General features: G+C 36.9%; 2 protein-coding genes and 1 pseudogene across 2 annotated transcripts; all 3 read right to left on the bottom strand.

The window, feature by feature from the left end:
* Positions 1–3,385: 3,385 nt before the first annotated feature.
* On the bottom strand, positions 3,386–4,938 carry MAKR4 (membrane-associated kinase regulator). Its single transcript, XM_089603499.1, has one exon. It carries the CDS (start codon positions 4,660–4,662, stop codon positions 3,565–3,567), a length of 1,098 nt encoding a protein of 365 aa, XP_089459625.1. The 5' UTR covers positions 4,663–4,938; the 3' UTR covers positions 3,386–3,564.
* A 6,795-nt stretch (positions 4,939–11,733) lies between these two features.
* Positions 11,734–22,214, bottom strand: LOC149379303 (structural maintenance of chromosomes protein). The gene is made up of 18 exons (XM_089602856.1): positions 21,916–22,214; positions 20,954–21,175; positions 20,621–20,716; positions 20,034–20,086; positions 18,908–19,004; positions 18,415–18,488; positions 17,728–17,842; positions 17,125–17,235; positions 16,918–16,994; positions 16,581–16,647; positions 16,373–16,438; positions 13,663–13,770; positions 13,322–13,452; positions 13,125–13,191; positions 12,961–13,028; positions 12,792–12,882; positions 12,497–12,567; positions 11,734–12,409 (listed from the first exon to the last, which is right to left on the bottom strand). Exons 1-18 carry the CDS (start codon positions 22,063–22,065, stop codon positions 12,037–12,039), a joined length of 2,037 nt encoding a protein of 678 aa, XP_089458982.1. The 5' UTR covers positions 22,066–22,214; the 3' UTR covers positions 11,734–12,036.
* A 2,878-nt stretch (positions 22,215–25,092) lies between these two features.
* On the bottom strand, positions 25,093–27,472 carry LOC149379302 (exocyst complex component EXO70H1 pseudogene; annotated as a pseudogene).
* Positions 27,473–27,915: the final 443 nt, after the last annotated feature.

Below are 27,915 nucleotides of genomic sequence, written 5' to 3'. Positions count from 1 at the left end.
ATCTCTCTAGAAAGCGATATAACATGTGTGCTAAACGAAGTCCTATATTTAGATATTCTTTTCCCCTATTCCTTTTGAAAAAAACACTTTTAAAAGGACATTAAAATATTATAGGTTTTATAATGGCAACAGGACAAGTCGATGCAAGGCCTACCTTGTCCGTTTTTTCTATTTTTCAGGGGTGTTGAAATCCACGAATTTTAGGTGGGGGGAAGAACTTCTTATTATTTAGTGCTTTAATTTAATTATTAAGTCCCAACAGCATCAGATTAGACTTTATTAAACTGTTTATTAGGGACTAATCCTGTCAAAAAAATTATTGACATGTTCACTTAGTTTAAGGTTTTAGTACACCCACTAAGGAAATCTATATATAAGTAATAAAAGCCTTAAAGGAGGCGAGCCACCTGAAATTACTTTTGTCTGCTCTTTTAAGTGTATTGTGTATAATATTTCGCCTACATCTTTGATCAACTACTAACACAAGCTATCTAATGTGTAAAAAGAAGATCACACTTCACAATATCCCACTAGCTAGCTCTCTCTCTCTCTCTCTCTCTCTCTCTCTCTCTCTCTCTCTCTCACACACACACACACACACACACACATACACACACACACACACTTATCATATCTTGGTATAATGCCATCTATTTGCTAACACTTTATATTGTTTTCAGGCATCATTAGGACATTGGATAGTTTTTATTATTTGCATAAACACACATATACTATACATCCAATTTTGTTATATATATTTGTGATTTCCACTAATTGCTCATATTCATTGTTTAGCGACATGATAGCATTGTCATTACAAAACCATACCTAAGGGAAAATTTTATTTCTGAATTTTATAAGGAAAATTTTAAGTAAATAAGTCAACTAGTTTAAATTTTTTTTTCTATTTTTGGAAACTGCTATTTAAAATACTTTTAAGACAAATTAGAATATTAATTCGATTATAAAATATTTACTGAAAAGTATTTGTTTAATTTAAAATGATTAGAATACCTTTTAATGCTATCAGAAATTCTCAGTAAATATTTTATAATCGAATTAATATTCTAATTGTCTTAAAAGTATTTTAAATAGCAGTTTCCAAAAAATATATTTAAACTAAATATTAATTTCTAAATTAAATATTTTTTAGAAAAATAGTATACATCTTGTGTTTTCAATTTATTTTTAATATTTAAAAAAAAAGATATGAGAATAACATATATGTAAAATTTTAATTTGATTATCTATACAATTTATATTTCTATACTTCTAAAAAAAGTATAGAAATATGATTTTATATCAAATGATAAAACTTGAGATAATATAATCATTTCTAAAGATAGAGTAAAGATACTTAAATTCATCAAAATTTAAGAGATACTTTGGTAATTTTTGGATAATTAAATTATCATAAGAAATTCGATATTCATAAATATAATGTCCAGCAATGAGTATAAGTATATCTTTAAAATGTAGGTATATTTGTCCAACACTATATTTTGTTTGTGTAGATAATTATATATCATTACTTATTGTTTATAGAAAAGAAAACTCCTTTGTGTGCATTCATTTTTTTTCAACACAGAAACTATAGCACTAGCTCCATGATCCTCAATGATTTGACCTCCTCTGAGAGAACAAGGTTCAATTATTACCTATAAAATGTATTAGAAAATTTCTTTAATAATATAGCTTAAGGTTATTCATTATAATATCTGTCGCCAATTTAATTGATAATTATGCATAATGTAAAAATGGAACTATTAAAAAATTACATAAAAAATACTAGCTCCGGATACTATATAACACACGCTAGCTTGGAAATTAAATAAATATATTGATGGTCTTTCTATGATTGATTTTTTTTTTTTTTGGAAGAATTCTATGATTGATTTCATATTGCACTTTTTCATCAGCAAACAGTCACACGCACAAAAATACTTAAGTCCTATATATATTTAAATAAAGTAGGTTTCTCTCTCATTCTTTTAAATTTTAATCAGTGAATTGGGTTTCTTAACATTGATTGAACGATCTCTTGCTCAATAATCTCATATATATAATATATATATATATATATGTATATATAATGCAGGTAGATATATAGGTGTCTCTTAGTTGCAGCAGAGAGGCATTGTTAAACTCCTTCCTCGATGATTGGCAGAGAGGCATAATGATTATAATCTTAATTTTCCTAATCAAATGTTTACTTTGCTGTATTTGCGAGGCCATGTCGGCTTATTGAATTCATAGGGCGTGACATTTTTATAACCTAAACAATACAAATCCTCATTATTAATTGAATTGTTTTTCCTTTCCCTTTCATCACTGGTCATCAGCAAAAGTATAACTAATTACTCTCTCTCTCTCTCTCTCTCTCTCTCTCTCTCTCTCTCTCTCTCTCTCTCTCTCTCTCTCTCTCTCACACACACACACACACACACATAGACGTGAAATAGTAATTTTACTTTAAATTTTAATTTACATGTCTCTTTTTTGTGTTTCTCTCAGTAAAATTCGAACTCAGGGAGATAAAAATTTAATTTTTTTTAAAACAAATCAGGGTGTGTAAAAAAATCAGGGGAGATATGTGAAAAATCATATAATTTTAGTAAAATAAGTCATGCAATCAGTTTTTTTAGTTAAAAATATTTTTTTAAAATAACGTTACTTATGTTTGGAGACACCAAAATAGGGTAGATGATCCGAAATCGTTATGATGGGAATGGGATTCCTTCATCTGTACATGCAATATTAAATTATTGAAGACTCTTTTCACATGATGAAATTTGTTATGATTATGAAAGATTGAGTGGATATATATCCTTTCCCTGTACACAATTAGGAAGCATTGATATGATGACTCTACTAAACAATTGGAAATTGACTCCCACACGATTGAGCTATTTGTAAATGAAAAAACAAAATTAAAATGTTAACGGACATGTAACCCTACTCCAGGGTGGATTCATAATCACATATCATGTATTCAAAAATTTATTTCTCATTTCCTGACTTTGATTTTGGTTTCATGTACCTGAAAACATAAATTAATTTGGAAATCTTTTCAAACTCAGTTGGAACCAACTTTAGGAGTTCAAGGTAATATTAAATGCAGCTGAAGATCAGCATAAAAACAAAGACCTAATTTACTTTCTACGTAAAGGAATTACCTATTTTATTTTTTTCCTTCGGGTGAACGTTGTTTAATTAGGACGTTAAAATAATTGACAAGTACAGCGCATCAAAATCGTCTTGTGTGGCTTGTCTGATCTGAAGCCTCTTTCTCTAGCTAACAATCTCATCAACTAATCATGTACTATCTTAGATATATAATTCACAAATATACAGAAACAATAATTTATTTAATTAGTATATTTTATTTAGCAACTCTAGTAGGATATGCAATGACAATATATTTAGGACAAGCGTTGAACCAAAAACTAGCAATGACAATATATATGAAAGGTCAAAGCATAAAATAAAAATATTAAAAAGTAAAGAGAAAAGAGTCAACAAATTAATCTTAATCTTAATCTTAATCTTCATCTCTTTCGTAGTTCAGCCCCTGCAAAGTTGTTGCGTTTCTTGTTCCTCGCAAATCCCGATCCTCGAAGGTGACACTGAGCTTCTTGAGCTGAAAACCAGCTGAGACTTCTTGCAATGAGCGATGGCTCCTTGGATTGAATTCTCAGACTCCGAGCACTTATTATTAATACTTCCACATCTCTTCAAGTACTTTGACTGAGAAAGCGACGAAGATTCAGACGACGACAATGACGAGGACGAGGACGACGACGACGTAGACACGCACTTACTTTTCGCTATCGTCGAATGTCTTCTCAGGGCCAACGAGAACGATCTCCGGTGGCAATTACGCTCGGAACTCGGGTTCGGAAACTTGTGATGATGATGAGTAGTGTTTCTCGGGATTATTTGCCCGCCGGACGAGCCGTTCTTGTTGTTGTTGACCTTCACGTACTTCATGGCAGACCCTTCGTCGGCGACTTTCCGAGCCGCGGTGCTCGACTCGTCCGAGCATCCGGAGATTCCAAACAACGACTTGAGGTAAGCCCGCGAGGCCTTGAGCCTCGACCCGAGCGACAAATGCTTGGCCTTATTATTCTTCCTCCCGGGATCTTCACAAATTAGCTTCTTGTCCGAGACTATTACGTCCTCGCCGTTATTTCTCCAAAGCTCCGCCGAGTATTCTTCGCGCGCGTAAGACTCTTCGGGCCTCGTTATCTCTCGGCCGATCCTGAAGGAGTCGGAGGGAGAGACAGGGCAGGACTCGAAAGGCGTGCTCGTTGCGGTCGGCGTCGGAGCTGTCGTCATGAGAGGAGTCGAAAAGAACTCGCAGTTGTTGAGATCGAAAGAGCGAGAAGAAGAGAAAGAAGGGTCGAAGGTTTTGGAAGTTTCGAGAATTTTTTCGACCATTTGGAGGCGAGGAGGGAGGTGGAGAGGGAGGAGCTTTCCTTTGTAGAAGAGCTCGTCGGCCGGGGAAGCTGACGTGTCTCTCTCTCCTCTCAACGTTGTGGAAGACATTTGAAACTCGAACTCTCTAGGGTTGCTATTATTATTATTGTGAGGGAATAAGTTTGAGTATGAGCTTACTTCCATGTGTATGTAGTCTTCTTCTAGGTGGAGTTCTGAATCCATATGATTAATGGATCCTATAGTTAAGTGTTTAGAGGTTTTTGAGCTGAGTTTTGTTTTCTTCTTTTCTTTCTTTTTCTTCTTCTTCTTCTTCCTCTCTTTTTTGGGTTTTTGAGGTTTGAAGGGAATTGTCTAGGGTTTTAAATGTGTGAAAAGATATAGCACTGGTAGCTAGCTAGTGATTGGTTTTTTTTTTTAGGAAATATATTGTGGTACTGTATTTTCTTTTTCTCTATCCTTCTGAAAATTAATGTTTTTTTTTTGTGGCTCGTTTTCTTTAGATATAATATTTCTGTACTCACTTTACTTAATGATTAATAAATTGTAGCTCTCCTATGTTTTCTAGTCCCCTAAAAAAATATTGTGTCTGTTTTGAGAGAGAGAGAGAGAGAGAGAGAGAGAGAGAGAGAGAGAGAGAGAGTAGTTAGAATAATTCCACTCACGGGTTAAGTTTTCTTGGAAAACACGGGTAATTAACACTACAACTACTATTTCTTTTATAGCCTAAAAAATTTGTCAAAGATTGATACAACTAGCTTGTTACCTAAACAACACGAGTGTACATAAACTAACAAGACTTGATATTTTAAAGGGGAGAGAATAGCTATGGTTATTCTTGATCCGAGTTGGATAATGTCCATTATTTAATTTGATTTAATACTTTTTAAATTATCCCCAATAATTCCAAAAATAAGGTTGCGTATATATAGAAGATCGATATTATAATTATTGGAATCGAGTTAGGTTTAAGTTTAAATTAATAAACGAGTCATTACAATTCATCAAGTGCGACCAATTATGAGGGAATATTATCACACGGATACGGGAACACATATAATTCTAAATTTACACTTGTGTAGGGTAAGAAAGTGCAATTATTGTATGAAATGTCGTACGGTGGTGAAGCTAAAATTAAATGCGGTTCTTAGGATTTTGAGGGGAAAATATTTCATATCAGTTTTGAAAAAAATATATATTTCTCAAATCTGATTTCGTGAATGATTGTGTGAGTAGTTGTCACCGAGGATTGAAATTATGCGGAAATCAGACAGAAATAAAAGTTTTGAAGAGTTCCGACACTGGTTCTAATTAAACCGGAACTTTTTTTTAATTTCATGGTAACCCAACGGAAATCGGTTCGTGAGTATTGACTTGGTTTAGTGTTTTTTTCCCAAAAAACCATGATATTTAAGAGAAAACAGGAACCAAAATCATAAAAGTTTCAGGAAGTTTTAGAGTTTTTTCCGCTCGACTGAAGGCGATTTGTCACTGTTTTTCGTCAAATCTCAGGGATTCCTTCCTTTTTCCAACAGTCTAAAGGCGACTATTCCCTATGTCCCCACGAAAAACGAGCGTGGAGATTCGTAAGTGTTCAAATCCCGACGAATTTCAAATCTTGATGTAATATATTAATGTTTTTTATGAAATTTCTTGTGAGTTTTTTTTATAATTAAGTTTTTTTTTTTTTTGAATAATACGGATTTTCCATTAAAATTGGGTAAAAAACTCCATCAATACAGGAGAATAACACCTTAGTACATGGATTACCAAGACCTAAGTCGAGGTGAATCTAACACTAACTTCCGGTAAAAGTACGATATGTGCAAACTTCCAACATCGGGAAGAATTACAAGCACCAATAGAGCACACACGAGGCTCGTTAAAAAACTCAAAGAATGGCGATGGAAAAATCCAACCAAACTTGGTCCGATAACCACGAATAGGGTGGCTCTTCAACCTGCATAGATAAAAACCTAACAGGAAATCCACTATACGGGAAAGGGAACTACGGCTAATCCGAGTCCAACACAAAACAAAGCATAACAATAAAAGGATAGGTCCATTCCAACACCAGAAAAACAAACTAAAAAACTAAAACCAAAACAAACTAAAAAAAGGCAGACACCCGCACCCAAGATCTGCAGCGAGCACGGCCGCGTCGCGAACGTCGACGAGCCACAACTGTCACTCGGCATCAAGCTTCGATAGCTCGATCCCGTGGCACGGAGCACCTCCAGCGATTCCATCCGGGAGGGACCATAAGGATCGGGGTCGACGGGACCACGTCGGAGCTTCGGATCTACACACGAGAGGGAGGGACTCGTTGTGCACCTCCGAAAAACGCTAGTCCACACCGTCGGGGCTGAACCGGTGCCGGGGACGTCGACCGCAGAAGCTCTCCGGCTTGGAGAACCTTCGCCGGCGAGGGTGGCTTCCGACGAGGGCGAGTGGGGCGTGAAGGAGCAGGAGCCACCGCAGCGTCTTGGTAGCTTGTCAACTCCCAAGCCACCGAGATCGGTAAGGATTCGCGAGGACCACCGGTGGAGGGGGTTCGGGGCACCGAAGATCTCCCGGAAAGACTCCTCATTCGCTCTCGAGACCTGCAAAAACCAAGACCGGGAGGAGTACCCGAGCAAGACCACACGAGGACAGCCGGAGGAGCAGGCTTTCAGACCGGGGAAAAACGACGCGGGGTAGCACCCACAGCGAGAACGGGGGTCGGAGGGGGAAAGGAGACGGTTGACCGGAGTTGGTGTCGAACGCCCTAAGGGCTGGGCTCCCCCCAAGACCGACGCCGTGGCTGAGAGCACGCCGGCGAGCAGCATCCTGGGGGGCGGCGGCGGCTGCTACAAGGAGAAGAAGAAGTTTAGAGAGAAAACCCTAGTTTCTAGAGAGAGAAAAGAGAGAGGCGCTGTTTTTTTTATAATTAAGTTCAATTTCTTAGTTTCTAACTTGATTATCGGTATTAATCTGAGTTCGTATAAAAAAAATCAATTTTATTGTCAGATCCGAAAATAGGTTTTTGATTTGAATGTGTTTTTGGTTTTTTTTTTTTTTTTTTTGTTAAATTAGTTGTGAAATATGGGTGTTTATCTCTTCATTCGTTGCCTTTTCTTTTTTTGTCCGTGCCAACAAGAAAAATGTGCTCCATAATTGATTGTTTATTACATGAAGCTAAAGAATAACTTTCTGATTATCTTCGATTTCTTTGTTATATGCATGTACCTTTTACGATCACTGGATTCCTGGGTTTTACTTTTTCTTTTCTTGTCCTTTTTTTCTTCCCTTACCTCCTTCCCTTCATTTAGTGCCCCGTTACATACATAAATAGATAGGTAATTATATTTCAATTTCACACTTCTTGAATTGGTTTTTCTTATAACATATATTATATGCTTTAAAATGAGTATTAGTGAAGTAAACTTTACATTGCAAAAACAAAAGACTTAATATAAATAAGATAATATTAAAAGAAAGTTTTTAAATGTATTTAGTTGTTTGGAATAGTATTTTTAAAGGGTAATTTAGCAAAATCACCAATTTAAACGTTGAGAATTGCTAAATAACCAAAAGTTTGGTAAATATTAGGTAAATAGCCAATTTTATATATTTACAAACGTAAATATTAAGTAAATAACCACTGTCATATTAAACCACGTCATCATTAATTTATGGCTATTTACTTAATATTTACCAAACTTTGGCTATTTAGCAATATCAAACGTTTAAGTTGGCTATTTTTCTAAATTTTTGCTTTTTAAATGAAGACGTAACAATACTTTAATTAGTCAAGGGAGATAAATTTTTAAAAAAAAATTAAATCCGAAGTGGCATATATAAAGCAAATTATACATTTTTGGAGTAACAATATAATAGCACTTAAATATACACAGTGGCGAATCCAGAATTTATAGTCAATGTAGATAAAAGAAAAATTAAAATTAGCGGGGGCATATATAAAAAAATCATACAACTCTGGAGTAACAATGTAAAATATATAAAATTTAAGATAAAAATTATAAAATTTAAAAGTTTATGGAACATAGCCTACAGCTGGCTATATGGGATCCCGCGGGATCCCATTTCTCGTATTATTCGTACCATATGGGATCCTACGGGAAAAAACCGTATTATGAAATATGGCACCGAGACTTTTGTCCCGGAACCATCCGGGAAATGAGACGGAACTGAGATCCCCGTTTAGCACTATTTAGTACCATATTTTTAAATTTGTATTTTTTAATTGAAAATATAGGAATTTTTAGCGACAACTCTTGTTGTGAGAAACGGTGAGACACACTTCTGTCTTCTACATCAGCCAAGTCCTTGCCACAATTTAATACATGGGACGTACTAAGATAACCATAATAGTTCTGATAATAATAAAATTACGGGAGGAACTGCCGATTTTTTTTATTTTTTTTTATTTTTTATAATTCCATCTAGATGTAACATCGGGTCATTCCAATTTGATGTGTTATTCATGGTCATGCAAGTATCTTGTTACAAAATTAAATAATTAGATAATTACCTTTTAATATTTAAGGAATTTATTTTATAATTAAATAGTCTCGAATTAGAATAAAGAGTACCAACTTATAGCTCAAAATTGATACATATATATATATATATGATTTTTTTTTTTTTTGGTAGATTTTCTAAAAGATTCATCTGTAAACAATTCATCCCTCGGTGTCTGTATTCCATATATTTTGTAAATCGGTCGGTAAATTGTTTCTCAATAAAATTGGATCGAAATTTCAGTAATTAGTATCGACATATTTTTGTAACTTACTAATGAAAAAAGCACAATAACTTATAAGATACACGAACAACCTATAAGAGCAAAAGAGTGTATTCAATGCATGGATATCCTCAATGATTTCCAATTAACCTCACGTATTTGTTCCTATAACATAACGTCATTAATTATGGTGTATATATATATATATATATATATAAATATTCACTAACTGAGCGAGCTAATGACTGGGGCATATGTAAAGCTGGCCATATGAAACCCGAAAAATAGGATCCCTTGATCCCGTCTCATATTTTGCGAAAAATGGGACTCCCGGAACCGTAAAAAATGGTACCGGAAAATCCCGAAAACATTTTCCACGGTACCGAGAATTTCCGGTACCATATTTCGCCGTTCCGGTATTCTCATATTTCCCGTATTTTTTTATTTTTTATTTTAATCATGAATGCATTTAAAAAAAATTCATATATTTTCAATTAAAAAAATAAAAATTTAAAAATATGGTACTAAATGGTGCTAAACGGGGATCTCAGTTCCGTCTCATTTCTCGGATGGTTCCGGGACAAAAGTCTCGGTGGCACATTTCATAATACGGTTTTTTCCCGCGGGATCCCATATGGTACCAATAATACGAGAAATGGGATCTCGCGGGATCCCATATGGCTAGCTGCATATGTTCCATAAACTTTTAAAATTTATAATTTTTATCTTAAATTTATATATTTTACATTGTTACTCCAGACTTATATGATTTTTTTTTAGGTGCACCTTTTTTAATCAAGAGCTGTAAGCGAACTTGAAATAGTAAAAATGGCTCTTAAAAAATTTCACTTACGCAAAATCACTTTAGCTAGTACCTTTGTGAATTGCCTTATTTATAAGACAAACTCGATCTCATGGGAAATTATTAGATGTGGCTAATCCCTTGTATTTATGGTTGATGTCCGCCATTAAGTTAACCCATGATGGGTCGAGACAGGGCCGGCCCAAACTCACCGGGGGCTCTAGGCGATTCAATATTTTGGGGCCTTATAATACTAATAAAAATTTAAATTTTCAAGGTAAAAATGTAAATTTTTTAGAAAATGGGCCAAAAGTGTAAATTTTTAAGGTAAAAAATATAAATTTTCTTAAAAATAGGCAAAAAATGTAAATTTTTTCGGGCCCATCCACATATGGGGCCCTAAGTCTGGGCCTAGCTCGCCTTAGCCCAAAGCCGGCAGTGGGTCGAGAACTCGACGTCCCAATCTTACGAGGTGCTGATCCTCCTTCCTTAAGGGCACCTATTACGACATATACAATTCATAATAATAATAATAAAAGCATACCTGATCAAAATTCAATAATTATACCACATTCGGTAGAATTGTTATATTTAACTACTGAAAATACGTAAAATTAGTTCCTAAAAAAAACGTAAAATTAGAGTAAGCATTAAATTTTAAAGAAAAAATTAAAATGGGTTCAAGTCAATATAAATGATGATGAATAAGTTGTAAAGAAAAAGAAATTAGACTACAAATTTGATGTATATATAAAAAGATTAGGAAGAGGCAATGCGGTATCCGACATTTTGTGGTGGGAATTGGAAATTCCGGATAGAATGCCTGCAACCCTCGAGACATACTTGACTCTCTCTCACTTTCTCTTCGTTTTCGACCACTAGAATAAAGCCATGGCGATTCTCCTCCTTTTATAAATGCCAACGGTTTTTGTCTGCCTTTTCTGTTATTAATACCATAAAAAAGGTAAAATTCCATTTCCTACTTTTATTCGTTCCACGTTTTGGTTTCTACTTCATCATAAACGCAATTTGTCAACACGTTTGGCTCGGTATCATCAAACTAATAACATGATAAAAATAAAAAATAAAAAATAAAAATAAGGTCTATATGGATAGATATATTTTTATGTAACCAAGCTCAATATGTGAAAGTTTGGAGCATTGTGTAAAGACAAAATATATCATCCTCCCTCGCATATGATTGGCGAATGTGAGACAAAACATCAAAATTGTGTTTACTCTTTGTACCAGCAACAAAACTTAGGCCCACTCAAGATATTTGAGTGACATATTGATGTGACAAAACTCAACGCCCAAATCTAAAAAAAAAAAACAAAAAAGAATAAGAAACAAAGGGTGGCCATAAAATAAACACACCTACATAGATGACCCACCACCACCCAGAATATGAGGGCTTATCTGATTCTTGGTATAAACAAAGCATCAAAGATTAAAGAAGGGTCTACCTTGCCGGGTATCCAAACAGTTTCGAGCAATAAACCACCCAAGTCAGGTCGTTATTGAAAAATCGGCATTCGAAAGAGTTTCCATGGGTGGAAAATGGAAATGAATCCATATTATATCAACCCACTAGCTCATAATCATGCCGCTTTACAAAAGATGAGACAGTTCTAAAAGCCCATATCAGGAAAACATTCACAACTAAATGGACATAAAGAGAAACCTCTTAGCCCTACATTGCCCCCAAACGCTTCCCATTTCTAAGTGAGTGCGAGAATCATTAATATGGCACATTTCTAACCACAAAATATCATTGACCACAGTTTTTTTTTTTTTTTTTTTTTTTTTAAGCTTTGGTGGCCCAAGAAACTGTTTAGAGTTCAACATTTGCATCCGGGTACTGTTTCAATCCAGTCATTTCGTAAGTTCGAATCCCATACCACATGACAACATTACAACACCATACAGTTCTTTTTTTCTCTCTTTCTTTTTTTAGTAATATACAGAAGAATGAACAAATTTGATTATCAAGAGTTAATGATATAAGTTACAAGAGCAGCTTTGTACTTGAGTTGCAATGCTTGATATATTAATCTCCGGACCTAAATTCCCTTTCGAGCTCGTCGAACTCCCAGTCATTGATCTCTTCTCCCGAGTAGTCTTGACCGACCTTTCCGAACTCGGACTCGAGCTTAGCGAGTTCTGCTTCAGGATCCAACATCTGCTCTGACTTGGCTCTCGGCGATTTGGAAGGAGACTTGTCGGTCTTAGCTTTCTGTGCCATCACAACTACGTTTGACGGCCGTGCTGGACCACTTTCAACTCCAATGGTAGTTGTCGGAGCTTCATCTTTTGGGGCCGGAGGAGTTTCCATTTCCAAATTGGGTCGCTCAACAGATTCAAACTCTGATCTTAGCTTCTCGATATCATCAAACAGCTCCTTAATCCTGGGGTCTTCTTTCCTAAAGTACATCAAGCAAAGCCTTAAGCAGTGTATTGAAAAGTAAAAAAAATATTATAGTATTTACTAACATATCTTAATTTAATACCTCGAAACCTTGGATTCTTGAGCATGAAATTGTTCTTTCATGTTATCCACAACGCTGAACATAGTAACAATCTGAAACAAAATAAAATCCTCTTGAAAACCCACCACGACAAGCATTTTATATTTTGATTTTAAGAAAATTAATTGTGCTGTATGAAAACGTGCATATAATAGTAGATCTTTTTTTAAAAAAAAAAGAAACAAACCAAACAAGAAAACTATCCTAATCAAAATATGAGTAATTATCAAATTTGTGATTGCAAAATTCCCAGATTGTTGAACGACTGAATGCATACCTTTGCTTCATAGTCCAAATACTCCTCCTCGAGATTTTTCCTAGGGTTTAACAACTTGGAATCCTCGTCTGCACCAGATACAGTCTCCGACCTACCATCGGGTTAAAAATTAAGGGCTTAATTCGTCTCAACGAACATAACAAGAACTATCATAGCAACAGACTAGTACCCGTCACTCAATTTCTTCAGGTTCACCACAAATTTTTCAATTCGGCCGATAGAAGGACCCAACTCTTTCTGCGCATAAATTTAAAGGTTTAGTTCTGAAGAATAAACACGAGTGAGATCAATGCATGACATACTATTAAGTCTTGGACTGTCCTCGTAGAGTACCTTATAAGCAGACAGGAGGTTTATCACCAAGTTCTCAAAGTATTCCTCGTGTTTTTCCAATTCATCGCTAGAAAATCAAAATGAACAAAGACAGCTAAGAACAGGAATAATAAATAAATAAATAAGAATCAGGCAGGGTAAGTTATCACTACTTTTACGGAAATTATAAATAAAAAGACTACTAAACAAACACTTACTTGACCTGTTTCTCCTTCATTTCTGAATATGAGCACCGAAGAACCCACGTGTCCTCCAAGAAATTAAGCCAAGTATTTAGAACCTCTGCTTCAACTTTACAAGAGGCTACAGATTTTGATAGCTCATCTTCCTGTCAAGATATCGATAGAATAACAATGCAGGTTTCTAAGTTCATAATCAACAAAACTGCACACTGGCTCATAGGTCATAATCAAAGGCCTTAACCTCGTCCACACATCAGAAGGTTTTTACTCTTTTGTACATTGACACGGCTACTTTACTACTCACTCAAGATATAGCCTAGTAAAGGGGGAAAAAATACATATATATGAGTCCAAACCTTTGATTTCAAGTGCACAACAATCTGATTGTTAGCTTCCTCAAATTGGTCTCTCTCTTCTATTGCATTGCGGAGGCGGGCGTTAGCTGCAGCTAAAGTGATATTAACCTGCGCCACAGTTCGTCTTTCAAATGCATTGATAAAACTTCGACATGCAATACACTTTAAACAGTTAGACGAAACTCGAAGCGGGAAATTTAAGTCGATTTAACTTAGCATTTTCAATCTTTTACTCCATGTGTTTATAAATGAAACAAATATTGAAGTGATTTTTTGGTAGGAACTCTAGCTGAAACAAATTCAAACTGCATTTCAAGTCTGATAACATGAAACGAGAAATTTCTGTTCCGTTCTCTAGGTTGAAGCTAGTGGGCGAGAGACTTCGAGAATTAGCATCCCAGCAACGCTGTGCAGATACAGGGCCAGAGAAATATGGTTTTTTTTTTTTTTGCTGAAAGAAATATATCTTCTTTTAGGATAAAATTCCCAAAGTGGCAGCACGTTTAAAAGGTATCAGTTGTAACATAGCATTATGGTTGTTTTCTGGAATGTGATAAGCTTAACCTCTTTTCCTTTGCTGTTATTGACTAAAGTATAGGTTTATTTAACTTTGTGAATATGTTATAATTGTTTAACTCATAAATTAAGTTAAAGAACTTAATATCATTTAAATAAGATTAAAATACTACAAACTCAATTTGTAAGAGTATTTTTGCTTATTAAAGAAGTTCAAGAATCAAAATGTTACTCGTAAAATAGTTCACAGATTATTTGTGCTAAAAGCCTAAAATTTATTACAAATAGTTTCTTATAAAAGAGAAGAGAAAAATAATGGAGATATAGGCTCATTTCACCAAATTTTTCTCAAGTAAAAAACCTATAAATATAAAGTTTACAAAATGAAAATATGAATTTTATAAAATATGTATTAAACTTTGCTGATATGTGTGTGCGTTTGTGTGTGTGTATATATATATATATATAGATATAGATATATATTACTTTATAGCATATATTTTTCTGTTCTTCATAACATATATTATTACACTTTTTGTTCTTATTAAAAATTAATCATCTATAATTAAAGACCAAACGCTTATTCATTATAATTACTTAACTGAAAGTTAACGACAATGTGATACAGCCCGGGGTTTGGATCTCGTAACGGGAGCAATTGTGATTATATCTTTAATAACAAGAAGAGTAAAAAAACGTAAGCTCCACCGAAACCTAACCTCTTCTCGTTCTTGAGAGAGATTAAGTTATTTGGTTGGAGGCTGATTTCTTATTGAATGAAAAGACCTATTTATAGATAGGTCACTTGCAACCCTAATCCTACTTTCCAAATAAATGCATTTAATTAAATAAATTCGTAATAATAAAATACGTAATTTAAAAACCCACTTCCTTAACTTAAAACTTAAACTTCCTAATTTAAAACCCTTAATTTTCCCAAACTAAAATCCCTTAATAGTAGATACAGATACGTATCATTACTCCCCTCCTCCTCTTTGAGCTTGTCCTCAAGCTCAAGTCACCGCCCCGTCTTCCACTTTCCAATCCTCTTCCGCCAACTGAAGGAAGAACAACTTCTTGCAGCGATGACCGGGAGTGAACATCTCGTCGCAGTTGAAGCAAAGCCCCTTTGCACGACGATCAGCCATCTCTTGGTAGCTGATCTTCTTGAAGATTTGAGGCTCACCACGTTTCGTTGATGATTTCCACCCACTAGACGCATCTCCGCCTTGCGAAAAGCCTGTACCTTGTCCTGGCGAACAAGCTTCCGGAGCAGGAAAGCCGCCAAATGTTTTTTCCCTTTTGTCGTCTGGCAACTTCAGTTCCGTTTTTCGAGCCAAACTCATGGCCACATAGACCGATTCCGGCTTATGGTACTCAACTTCTCGGCGAATGGTATCGGCGAGCTCACATTCCTTCGGCAAACAGGCCAATTGGTATCAGAGCGGGTCCCATCTTGGTTCCAACACTCGGAGTGGTGGCCCATGGAGTGGTGGCCCACGGAGTGGTGGCTTGGACCCAAAGGGGGTGCCAACCGTGACCAACGTGGCCGTGACCAACATGGCCGTGACCAACGAGGACGTTGGTTCTTCAAGCGTGGGGTATTGTTATGATCCTAGTTGACTCTCACATTGTTAAGTATGGGATTGACATGTGAGAGTCCCACATTGCTAAAGTATGAGTTTGGCATGTGGGTTTATAACCTCTTGGGCACCCTCTCCCTAATAGCTAGCTTTTGGGGATGAGTTCTACCCAAAGGGTTGTATCACAATGTGACCCAAACACTAATTTAAATTCACATTTCAAATCCCATTTTACAATTTGCAGAAAAGCCTTGGTTAATTTACTTTGTCTATTAACAAAAATATTAGCTCTAGTTGCTGGGCTTTCTTTTCTTCTTCTGAATGAGTCGTCATAATTTAGTCACTTTCCAGTTTTATTGGCACTCCTAATTACATGAATTATATTTCCTTTTTCTGGTGGTCTGCAAGCCGCTTGGTCAGACCAATATTTACAGAAGAATATTCAGAATTCTCAATTTGAATAGTCAATTCAGAACCAAAACAGGCATGGTCTTGATTCAGTTGTATGTATATCGTAAACAAAATGCTAGATTAACAGCAATAATAAAGTTTTTTATTCAGTATATTTATGGATTTGCATCTACTTTAGATCATAACACAAAGGAACATACCTTTTTCAGTTGAGCTTCAAGGTCATCTCTTTGTTTTTCAAGCTCAGCAATCTCAGATGCTAACGCCTGGAAAGTAATGACATGGGATACTCAGATCTCACAGATACAGCAATCATTAGTCTCTCCAGATACAAAGAGTACCATAACTCTTCAAACGTTATCACCATTCAAATTGCAAGAGATGTAAACAAGTGGAAGAAAAAGTCACCTTCTCTTTATCACTTGCTTCATTTGCTTTGGCTACTCGAACGTTCAGTGCTTCTTCTTTCTGAGATCTATGAATATAAGGAAAAATCATACATGAAAGACCAAAATCCATAGTAATAAAAAAAAAATGGATGAAGAGCATGCAGTTACAATAACTTATTTTACAATTGGTGAATGGCGATCTGAGGTAAAACATAACTATGATAACAATCACAATAAAGTAACTTCAATCATCAAATTCAGTCTTCTTTTTAGGAAAAGAATAAACATTACAAAAAAATTGAATGCAAATACTACTTAAAGGAAATTCCAGAAATTATGTAAAATTTAAATTTTACCTGTGGTCTGAAATACGTTTTTCAGCTTTCACAAAAGAGCTAGCAAGTGATTCTGACAACACCTTCAACTTATCAATCTGCGTATAAAACAAAAATGAAGTGCCAGAGTATCAGTTTCTAAATCGCCAAACTAGATATCATATATTACAATGGTAGAAGACAAACAAGTATTCACTATTGACCATAGATTTGGACAACTAAACGAACCTTTTGAGCATGGACCTCAGGAGAGTCTCCCGCACTGAGAAATTTCTTCTTTAGTAAAAGCCCTTCCAATCTGGAACAAGCTCTAATTTCTGCAAGTGCTTCTTTTAAAGACTGACACAAAAGTAGTATATAAGCATCAATGATAAGCCACAAAAGCTACTAGTTTTGCTTTAGATCTTACGGCAAGAGTTTATATTTATGAGTTGTCCAAAGTTCAAATCACATTCTTTGAGAGCATCAACACACACCTCTGCTGGCTAATATTTCACTCACTTCTGGGTCTCAGTGGGACAATCGGTGGCTGTGTGTTTTCGGTGCTCTCTTAATCGTGAAATTAGAGATTATATTGTATATTTGAACTTCATAAACCTATAATGGAGTGGAGATGCAACATATTTTCAATGAATTTTCATGTTCAGTTTATGATTAATAACCAACACAAGAATCCACGGTAACTAGCAAAAACATGTAGCATTACATGCATGTAATGGTCTCGGCCAAAAAAATACTCATAAATAGCATCTCATGTCACCATACGTGGACAGTATCTATTATAGTACCCGTGTTTTGTTCGTTACAATTACTATCAAAACTGAAGCTTACCTCTATTGTCTCTGACGCTGTTTCTTCTAAATCTTTGACCTGAACTTCAGAAGACTTCTGAGAAGCTGTCTTCTCATCAAGCTTTTTCTTTAGACTAGATACTTCAGCATCTATTCTGTAGCCAAGAATCAAAAGTAGTGAGGTTAGAATCAAGCTAGTAAACAAACTTGCGTAATATATATTTACTCTGTTTCTTTCTTGCCAAGGGACAGCATTTCCAGAATATTGGTTAGCCAGCTTTACATATCAATGTTTGTATGATAAAAAAAATCAAGAATTCTAGAAGTAGCCTATACCACAAGCTTCTATATTAATTAAACTAAATGAAAATTAAATAGGCCCACAACATTGACTAACTATAGCTCTAATAAAAATCAATGAAGTATTATATGAAGTGTGTGTATGAACACACACGCGCGCGCTCGCGCGCGCACACACACACACACCCCTTTATATACAGATAAGGAATCATTATAACAAGGGCATGGAAAAATGATTTGGTATCTTAAAAGAGGGAAATAGAAAGAAGAAAAAGATGGAAGTAAAAGCAATCATGAACAAGCAATTGCTTATAAATATATAGTATTGGTTCGATCCAGGAATGTTCTGCAGAAAACTAGAAGGTATAAAATAAAATAAAACTCCATTTCAAGTATAGTGATTAAAGAAAGCTCATATTTGTTCCACCTTCCAAGATCAGAATTAATCTTGAGCCCCGTAATGGCTCCTTGTGCAAATTGAAGCAATTCTTCTCGCTTTACCTGGAAAAAAAATTATGAAGATGAACTAGTCGCTTACTTAGCCCTATTTACCATTAAAAACAAAAACGAAAAATGCAACTCCTTTGTACACAAATGTTACCAGTACTGAAGATATGTTAATTGTTGCAGAAAAACAGAATCTTTGACACTGATTTCAGGATATCAATTCATATAGTGACTTTATATTAACCTATTGTGTCTTTCTCCAAGTGCGTCTCTATTCTAGATGACAACATGAAAAGAAAATTACTTTTGTTTAAATAAAATGGTAGATTGAGATATATGGAACCTACAGCAGCTCTCTAAGTGTGGGGTTTGAAACCAAAATCTGAATATTACAACGATCAAGAAACAATTATCTAGAACTTTCATCACATTTTCCTACAATCTAAAGAGTAGCAATACACTTCTTTGTTTACCAGCACTTCCTCTTCATAGCTGGATAAAGATTTTGCCAGATCCTGAATACTGCTAACCACCGCATTGTGAACTTCTTTTCCACCAGTAAGGCAAAGCCTGAAAATTATAAATTAAGATTATATCTACGGTCCCTTCATTCTGACCTTAAGGAATGGAAGTTCAAAAACTAGTGTACAAAGGCTTTATAAACAACAGTGCTCAAAAGCAAGGTTTAATCTACATAAACGAGTATCGAGGTGAAATCTAAGTACACGAGGCGTAAGCCTCAAATCGATATAAAAATATTAGAAATATAATATATATAATAGGGTTTTTTTAGCTATATTGCCATTTGACTAATAGCGTTTTGTATAATAGCCAATTTTTTGTAAATTTTCTGTAAATAGCCACTTCAACTTATTTACGGCACTCAAAAAGACTAAAAAAAAAAACCAAAATAGACGGGAATGTTTTTAGGTATTTTTGTCTTTTTAAGTGCCGTAAATAAGTTGAGGTGGCTATTTATAAAAAATTTACAAAAAGTTGGCTATCTAGCAATTCTTAACCTTTCGGTGGCTTATTTGACTAATTTTTTGTATATAATATAGCAAACTTTATCATATTTAAACTAAAATTCATACTATGGTTAAAAATAAAATCCCTAAAAGAAAATAACTAATTCATGCAATAAAACTTGAGTCTATAAATCCGAAGTCTATTATAATGCATTTAAAGAGCTCTGATGCCCTATTATGCATTTTTTTAACCTAAAAAAGCCTATTAGGATTTTTAAAATACATAAAACAGAACCAACAGAGGCTTACGCCTCAGTAACGCCTCACGCCTTTGACGCGTAAGGCGCCTGCCTCAGTTCAGAAAGGCGTAAGCCTCACTATGGGCGTGTGAGACGAACTTTCGAGGCGCTTTTCCCATGCCTCAGCGCCTCCAAACGTACGCCTCACACGCCTTTTAAAACCTTGATCAAAAGTACAATTAAGCCTAGTGCAAGTGTAAAGATACGACTCAAAAACAAGAATTTGCTTATGATAATAATAAATAAATAAACGACTCCCTTTCCCCAGCAAGTTATGCTGGCATTTACAAATCAGAGCATTGTATCACTATCATAGCTAGAAGGGTACTCACCCAAACATCTCCAAGAGAAGTGAGACTTCTTCTTCATTGGGTGCTTCAAGAATCTGAGGGTCATTAGAAGTTAGTTAAGCATGGAGCGATCAAAGAGGAAAACCTTTCAAATTATCACTGTACTCAGAAGATCAACTTCAGATTCTAATGTAAAGCTACCTACCCTAGCACTATGTTTTTCCCTACTGGTGGCATACTAGACATCAGGAATCACTCAAACATGTTTATTTATCTTCATTTAGACCATTTCATACGGCAAAAAAGAGTGCTCATAAATTTTTAATGACACGTCTTTGTTCTATAAAAAAATAAAAATAAAAAAGAGAGACAATTTCTTAATAAATGAAATATGAGTACGTAGTATAGCATCCTCTTTAAACTAAAAGACACGAGCAGTCTATGCAAGACACAGAAGCTGAGCAGAGTATAGCATCTTCTACTCTGATCCAACACCACCCCTTGTTTAGCAACCAAGTAAGAAGTTCTTAAGAATCAATATACAACCCTGAAGTTCTAGAATGGTCCAGCTACTAATGATGAAGATAAAGAACAACAAAAATTGTATACGTTTCTATAGAGTACTTTACCATAGACAGTGCAATCCCCTCCAGAGCTTGACTTTGCAGGAAGACATCTCGGAAGTTTAAGGGCTCACCCATCAATTCAGTGTCATAATACAAAACCTATACAGGATAGCAGGTATTAGGAAAAAAAACGTAATGCGAAAAAAAAAAAATAAATAACAAAAAGTAATTTCATTTCATGTATCTATTTAACTCAAGATCATCACTTGTATTCTCCAAATCGTTTTTGAGACAACCCAAAAAATGAAACATGTACCAAAAAAAAAAAAAAAAATCAGCCCATGCTGAGGTTGGCTTTTGACGCAACTAAACCGAAATCAAAGGAAGATTTCTTACCATGGATGGTCTTTTTAGATTATCTTTCGAGTCCTCCGAAGCCGGATTTTCGTTAAGGGTGTCTACATTATCCTCAGAGGGGCTTTGAGACAGCTTTTCAATATCTTTAAGTACAGCCAACCACCTTCTCAGTAGTTCGGCCCTCTCATTGCCCCTACAAGAGACAGCTGCTTCTTCCAATCTTTTTATGGTCTGCTTAACGCTTCTGAAATTCCGAGCACCCTGATTATACATGGAAAACCAACTTCGTTATTTTCTTGGACCATAACATACCCAAGTGTAAGAATAACTTCACAGCTCAAATCATATTTGTATTAAGTCACAACCAGCCAGCGATTAGTAGTTACACAGGTTGTCTCAACATCCAATGCAATAAATTCCATGAATCCCCATTTTCCATATTAAACTCCAGTTTCTCCCCCTTGATTATTTCTTACTCCATATTCACATTTCACTATTATGCTTCTTTCTACTTCTAGTTTTTCCCCTCCTCTGAAAGAGGATTGACTGTTGTGTTGTGCCATTTACCATTATTCAGCAACTAATTTGCAAGTGTAACCATTAGTAAGAAAGTAGAAACCCAAGCAAAAAACCTATAGTAAAACTATGATCTCATACCATTGCCGATATTTTAAAACATTCATAAAAAAAAAGGTATACTTTAGATGATATAGTAACATACTAATGAGCATCTCTAATATAAATTCTTATCCATTTCACTTTACGGATTACTTTGTCTAGACTAAGGCATAAAGACACCAAGCAAGAGCATGAAGCAACAGAAAAGTGCGGTTAAATTGTGTTAGAGCACACGCTCAGGCTTAGCCATTAAAATTGTTTCTTTAGCACGAAGGATTAGGTCTGAATCAAAGGTCATCGAAGTTATCAACGGTATATGAAAATGTGTTAGGAACGACATAATCTCCAAAAGTCAAGAAGAAGAAGAAGAAAAAACAGATTACAATGCGATCTTGGAGGATTTTAGCACCGCCGGCGACGGCTTGGCCGGCTTGGTGGACGACGGAGTCAGCGTAGTTCTTGACGGTTCGAGTCAGGTTATTCTTGTTCCCCACCTCCACCGCCTTGCTCACCGCCGTCCTCAGCCACGACATTCTGAGCTATTTCAGAATGGAAAGGATCAGGGAAGAGAGAGAGCGAAAGAAACCCGTGAAATGTGTGTGAGCTTCACAGGGTCATTGACAATGGAGAGAGAGAGAGAGAGACGATGATGAAGCGGTCAACAATCGGGGGGAATTGGCCACGTTTTCGAACACCAAACGACGTCGGTGCAAAGTTTGTCGGATTTCGAGGATGAATATGGGCTTTTGTGCATCTCGCTCTCGGTTTGTGGAAATTACATGTTGTAGTGGAGTTTAGAAGTTATTACGAAAATAACATGTGTAATTATTTTATGTCGACAGTAGCTCGTGTATTTAGTGAGGTGTCCTCGTTTAATCGTTTTTGCATACTCTTGACATTATTGTTGGTATATGTTATTTTATACATGTATGTATATTGATTGCATTTATATTGAAAAATTATATGATATATATTGAAAATTGTATAATGTATATGAATACTTTAAGAATATTTTCTATATGTTTTGAAATCATGATTATTTTGAAAAAATAATCTTAAAAAACATATGGAATTTTGTTAGTGCAAGTGCCAATAGAAGTAGAAAGGTACATAAATACTAACTTAGATGATTGAATTCAAAACTATCCAATAATGTCAAAATACAAAGTGGACTTCGTCCACTAGAAAGGCCCAAAGGCTTAGGCCCACAGCGCTGGTAGGTTTCAGAGGAGCGCGACACGCAAGACCCTCTGCGCGTCGCGCAGAATCGTCACACAACGCGTGAAGACCCTGCACGACGCGCAAGACGACGGACCAGTTTTTAAATGAGCTCGTTTTGAACTAATCTTGACCCTTGGAAAGGCTCCGAAAATAAGACATCCAATGCCTTATAGCCTTAATATGGTCCAAATCCATATGATCTAAACCCATAAGCAAAAATACTTATAGTGGAGAGCCATTGAAGAAAAAGAAGAAGAAATGACATCTCCTCTACCAGCATCCTCTATTTCATCCCTTGTTACCTCTACATCTCATTCTCACTACTTTCCATACTTGTAAGAAAAGTATACTTTTCATATCCTAGTTTTGCTATCTTGCTTGCTATCTAAGATTCATAGTTTTTTTGGTATTTTTTGAGTTATGATCTTGGATTTGAATATTGTTGAAGTTAGATTTATGTTATTGCTTTAGATTTTGAAGTTTGTTTGAGTAGTTGTAGATTTGATAATTTGAAAAGATTTGTTTTGTTTAGCTTGGTTGTGATGTCTATTTACTTACTTGTTTTGTTGATTACTCTTTTTATTACGTTGATTTGATTATTTTCTAGTATGAATAGCTAAATCTTTAGTAGGAACACATTGTAATCGGTGTCGGTGAATGGGTGTGTGTTGGTTCGTAACTTAGGATAGAAGTGAGCATCATGACAAAAAAGAACAAAGAGGAATTTCATAGGTTGTGGGTGTGTTTATTTCTCCTAGTTAGCTTATCTACCTAATTAGTGAGTGTCTTTGCACGTTTTGAAACCGATAGGTAAAAGACATGTGAGATCTACCAAACCCATCATTGATCCACCTTCGGCTATAGAAAGTATAGAGAATTGGTGTAATTGTTTGAGCCTCGGTCTTATAGTGCGGTAGGTTGTTTTAATAAAGCTTCAACCGATAGGTGTAAGCTTGTCAATCTACTAGGTCCCTAGCAACTCAAGAAAAGTTAGTGGAGAAAACCAAGAGGTGGGATTAGAACCCTTTACTTTTCCTATTTTTTCTTTGAACTCAATAGCCAACCACACCTTGAAACCAACGAAGTCGTGTTCCTCGTCTTTTAAAATTATTTGTAAATCATTTTATTATTGTTTGTTTGATACATTTGAGTTCTAAACCATTGAAAACCCCTTTCACTTTACTTTATAGTTTGAAAATTTGAGAATAGAAGAATTTAGCAAAATCTTGTATTCGAAACTCGCAAGTTCTCGTGAATTGATACTCATGCTTTTGCACACTTTGCCACTTGATAATATGTCCACTTGCATTGAGCATTGCAATAAATCATGGCCATCACGATCGCACAAAACACATCAAGATTGATAGGCACTTTATTTCGGAGAAGGTTGAAGACCAGATAATAGACATCAAATATTCTCACAAAGTCCTTGCCCAGAACAACTTCGAAACTCTGAGCAGCAACCTCGGCATGATAGGTATCCATACCAATCTTAATCTTGAGCGGGAGTGTTGAAAGTCACAAAGTTGTTAGGATTATTTATTTATGTTATTTATTTATTCTGAAAATAAATCAAATTATATATGATATTATTACTTGTTCCTATTTGTATGGAGAATGAATCTTAGTTGTTATCAGCGTCCACTATTGTATCTGATAACAACTAATTACTACTATATTTATTTGTCTAATTTTTCTATTCTCGTCAGCCCTCAAAATTCAACAATACGTCATCATCCAATGAATCCATTCCCATTATAAATTCTCTTCAACCCGAGCTCGATCTTCCAACTTCACACTCGTGCATCCCTACAAAACTCCATCTTTTGTTTCCCAAAACCTGCAGAGTCACCATTTATACACCCACTCTCCGCTTATTAGGTTAAAAAAAAAGGGCAAATCTCATTTTTATTTTTTGATCGAAACAAATCTCAGTTTTATCAATCATTTCTCTCTCATTTTATTAGTTACAGTAAAGTTTTCTTGAGATGTCAATACTTAATTGGATGATAAAATTCAAAGTACATTGATATTAAATTATCGATAGGCCAGCTCAAAGAAAGGGCATTAACTAGAGGAATGAATTTTTTAAAAGAACCAGAATAAAAAAAATAGAAAATGTTGATTACATGGCTAGTGATGGTTTAGGAGTATTGAGTCAAGACTTTTTTTTTTCTTTTGAAGGGTTGAATCAATACTTAAGACAGAGATAAATAAGCATAGGTGATCTTATCTTGTTTACTAACATATTAGTGCCGTACGCATTCTTATTTGCCTACACTTGTAAATTAACCCCTGCCTAGTATACGAAAGCCAAACGATAAAAGAAAACACGAAAGTCAAACAAAAAATTATTATTATAGTTTATAGGGCTGTCTTTTGTCCCACAAAACTGATTTCCCATCGCCAGCTTGGCTTTACAGTGTTTTACACATTATTGAAAAAACTCACTACTAAGTATAAGTTGAGTAATTTGTTTTTCTCAACTTATCAAAAAACATACAAATATCTATATGTAAAAAAAAAAAAAGAGAACAAACGATTCAATTTTGTCATGCATTATTATCAGACAATCATCAAACCCTTCAGCGAGAAACAAGGCCTCTGCGAGGAGAGGAAACCGGAGTCGAAGCCGACGACAAGGACAAGGACGAGAAGGAGTTGAGACTCGCCGTCGGAGACGCACCGTGGAACAAGTCGGACAAGTAGTTCCCGATATCATCCGGCGAGAGCCACTGGGTTGTTCCGGCGGCGAAGTTGGACTCGTAGTAAAACTCGTGGTACCTCGGGACGAGCTTCTTGGCTATGGAGAGCTTGAGCTCGTCCCTGAGCTTGCCGTCCTGGACGATCCACCCGGTCTGCTTCTTGTACTCCTCCTCGAACGCGGCCGTGAACCGCCCCAAGACCTCCTTGGTCTCCCCCGGAGACACGTCCCCGGCGTGCTCCGGGAGCGTGAAGTACACCTTGGTCCACGCCATCGACTCGTAGCTCGCCGCGTATTGGTGGACCTTCTTCTCGTGCCTCAAAACCCACTCTTCCCCGAGCACGTATCTCAGCCCCGTGGCTTTCACCGTCTCGACCACAAATTGGAGGTTGTTGGCTAGGAAGAGGTACGAGAGCGACGCGTCCTTGTACAGCTCGGCTTTGCTGTCGAGCTTGCAGAGAAGGACTAGCACGAGCCACGCCAGGTGGACCGACACCGGGTCCGATGACGATGTCGATGACGACTCTTCCAACCTCGAGTCTCGCGGCGGCGGAGGATAGTCCGTGAGGATCCCGGAGAGGACTCCGGCGTGGTCGGCGAGCTTTGTGACGTGGTCCATGACCCAGAGAGTCATCGGGTGGGTGGCTCCGCCGGCGGGGAGGGCTTTCGAGGGCGTGTGGTGGATCGCGGACTCTATCTCCGGGAGGATCGAGTGGATCGAGTCACGGAGTTTTAGAGACGAGGACAGAGCGTGAGACACAACGCCTGGCCCGAAGATGGATTCCATCTCGGGCCAGATGTCGGAGAACGTCTCGTAGAGCTCCATGAGAGGGAAGATTCTCTCCGGCGACTTCTTGGGGCCGCCGGCGCCGCCTTTTGCGGCGGCGGCCATCTCCGGGAAGCGGAAGAGGTTCTCGGCGGCTTCTTCGGCGATCTCGCGGAAGCAGGACTCTCTGACGGTGTCGGAGGCGGAGGCGAAGACGCGGTCGCAGAGGCTCTTCTCTCCCTTGAAGAGCGTCGCCACGGCCACTTTGGCGGCGTTGACCCAGACTTTGACCGCCGCGGAGAGGGCGTCGTGGCCCAGCTTGTGGACCTGCGACGCCCTGAACCGCTCGATTCTCAGGCGGAACATTCCCTCGTCGACGATGGACTTTCGGAGCGTCTTGTAGATCTTGATGCACTCTTTCCCGTACCCGCACGCGATCATGCACTCCGCGATGGACCTCACGTCCGCCGTGGCCAGCGCCGAGACTCGCTCCACCTCAGCGATGGACTCGTTCGCGCTCGCCACCTCATCATCGTCGTCTTCTTCTTCTCCGGCGGTGGTGCCGAGAGAGCTCGCGGCGGAGGAGGAGCGGCTCGAGACGGACTCGGGGTCGAGGCGGTCGCGGCTCTCGGAGAGGATCTGGTGGAGCTCTCTCTCCAGCCTTTTCATGGCGGTCTGCATGAGCTGCTGAGCCAGAACCAGCTCGGCGGTGGAGTCGCGATCCGCCGCGAGGCCGTTCATCGTTCCTCGCAGAGCCTTCACGGCCTCCACGAACTCCTTCGCCTCCTTCCGGCTGTGCTGGAACAGAGAGGTCACTTTGGTGTAGGAAGACGAGTTCGGGTCCCACTTCGTGATGATCTGCTCCGCCTCCGACAGCGACGGCGAAACGGAGTGGACCGAGAGTGATGATGACGTGGAGCTTATGGACCTTGACGTCGACGAGTGGCTGTGGCTATGGTGGTGGTGGTGGTGGTGGTGGTGGAAGAGGCTTGATATCAAGCCTTTCTTGTGGTGGTGTGAGTGGTGCGATGGTGAGTTGTTACCGCTGTTTGAGATCTCATCCAACATTTTGGTTTTGGTTTTGATTTTGAATTTGAGTTTGAGTTTGTGAAAAGAGGAAGAGTGAGAGATTGTTTCGAATGTTCTGATGGATTGGAGAGAGATGTAGAGAGATATTTGGTGGGTTTGTTTGAGTGTGAAGTTAGTTTCACAGGGTTTTATATATATATACGTCTAAATATATAGAAAGCGAGAGAAGTCAACGAGCCGAATAGAATGCGATTGGAGGAAGGTGGGTTATGTGTGGATTTGTCATTTGTTAGACCGAGGAATGTTGACCGACTTCGTTTAATTTGTTTGTTATGTAGAACACTATTACGAATCATATATATACTTTTTTAACAAGATATGGAGAGCGGTTTTTTTTTTTTTTTAATCAGACGTGGTGTTAATTGTATCACGCACTAATTACTTTTGAACTGCCATTTATATTATTAAGATTTGTTTGGATAAAAATATTTCTGATAATTTGTGGCATTTTGTTTCAAATAATGTTAAATAGAAAAATTGACGAAATTGTATTTAATTATGTGTGTTTTTGCTAAATTTTCTTGTCAATTGTTTGGCTTAGCTTTTAAGCAGTTATCATTACTGTTTAAGAATAAGACATGCATTTTGATAAGTCAATTAACT

This window comes from Urtica dioica, chromosome 12, assembly GCF_054948205.1.
Source record: "Urtica dioica subsp. dioica isolate 48M chromosome 12, U.dioica_male_clone48M_v1_H2, whole genome shotgun sequence".
In the NCBI taxonomy this organism is placed as follows: domain Eukaryota; kingdom Viridiplantae; phylum Streptophyta; class Magnoliopsida; order Rosales; family Urticaceae; genus Urtica; species Urtica dioica.
The sequence above is the reverse complement of the archived record's forward strand: the minus strand, read 5'-3'. Positions and strand labels throughout refer to the sequence as shown.

Coding starts and splice junctions, on each gene's coding strand:
- MAKR4 (XM_089603499.1), bottom strand. CDS start 4,662: ATGGATTCAGAACTCCACCTAGAAGAAGACTACATACACATGGAAGTA.
- LOC149379303 (XM_089602856.1), bottom strand. CDS start 22,065: ATGTCGTGGCTGAGGACGGCGGTGAGCAAGGCGGTGGAGGTGGGGAAC. Junction 20,087..20,620: donor AGGGGATTGCACTGTCTATG/GTAAAGTACTCT, acceptor AATGACCCTCAG/ATTCTTGAAGCACCCAATGA. Junction 18,489..18,907: donor GCTATGAAGAGGAAGTGCTG/GTAAACAAAGAA, acceptor TTTTTTTTCCAG/GTAAAGCGAGAAGAATTGCT.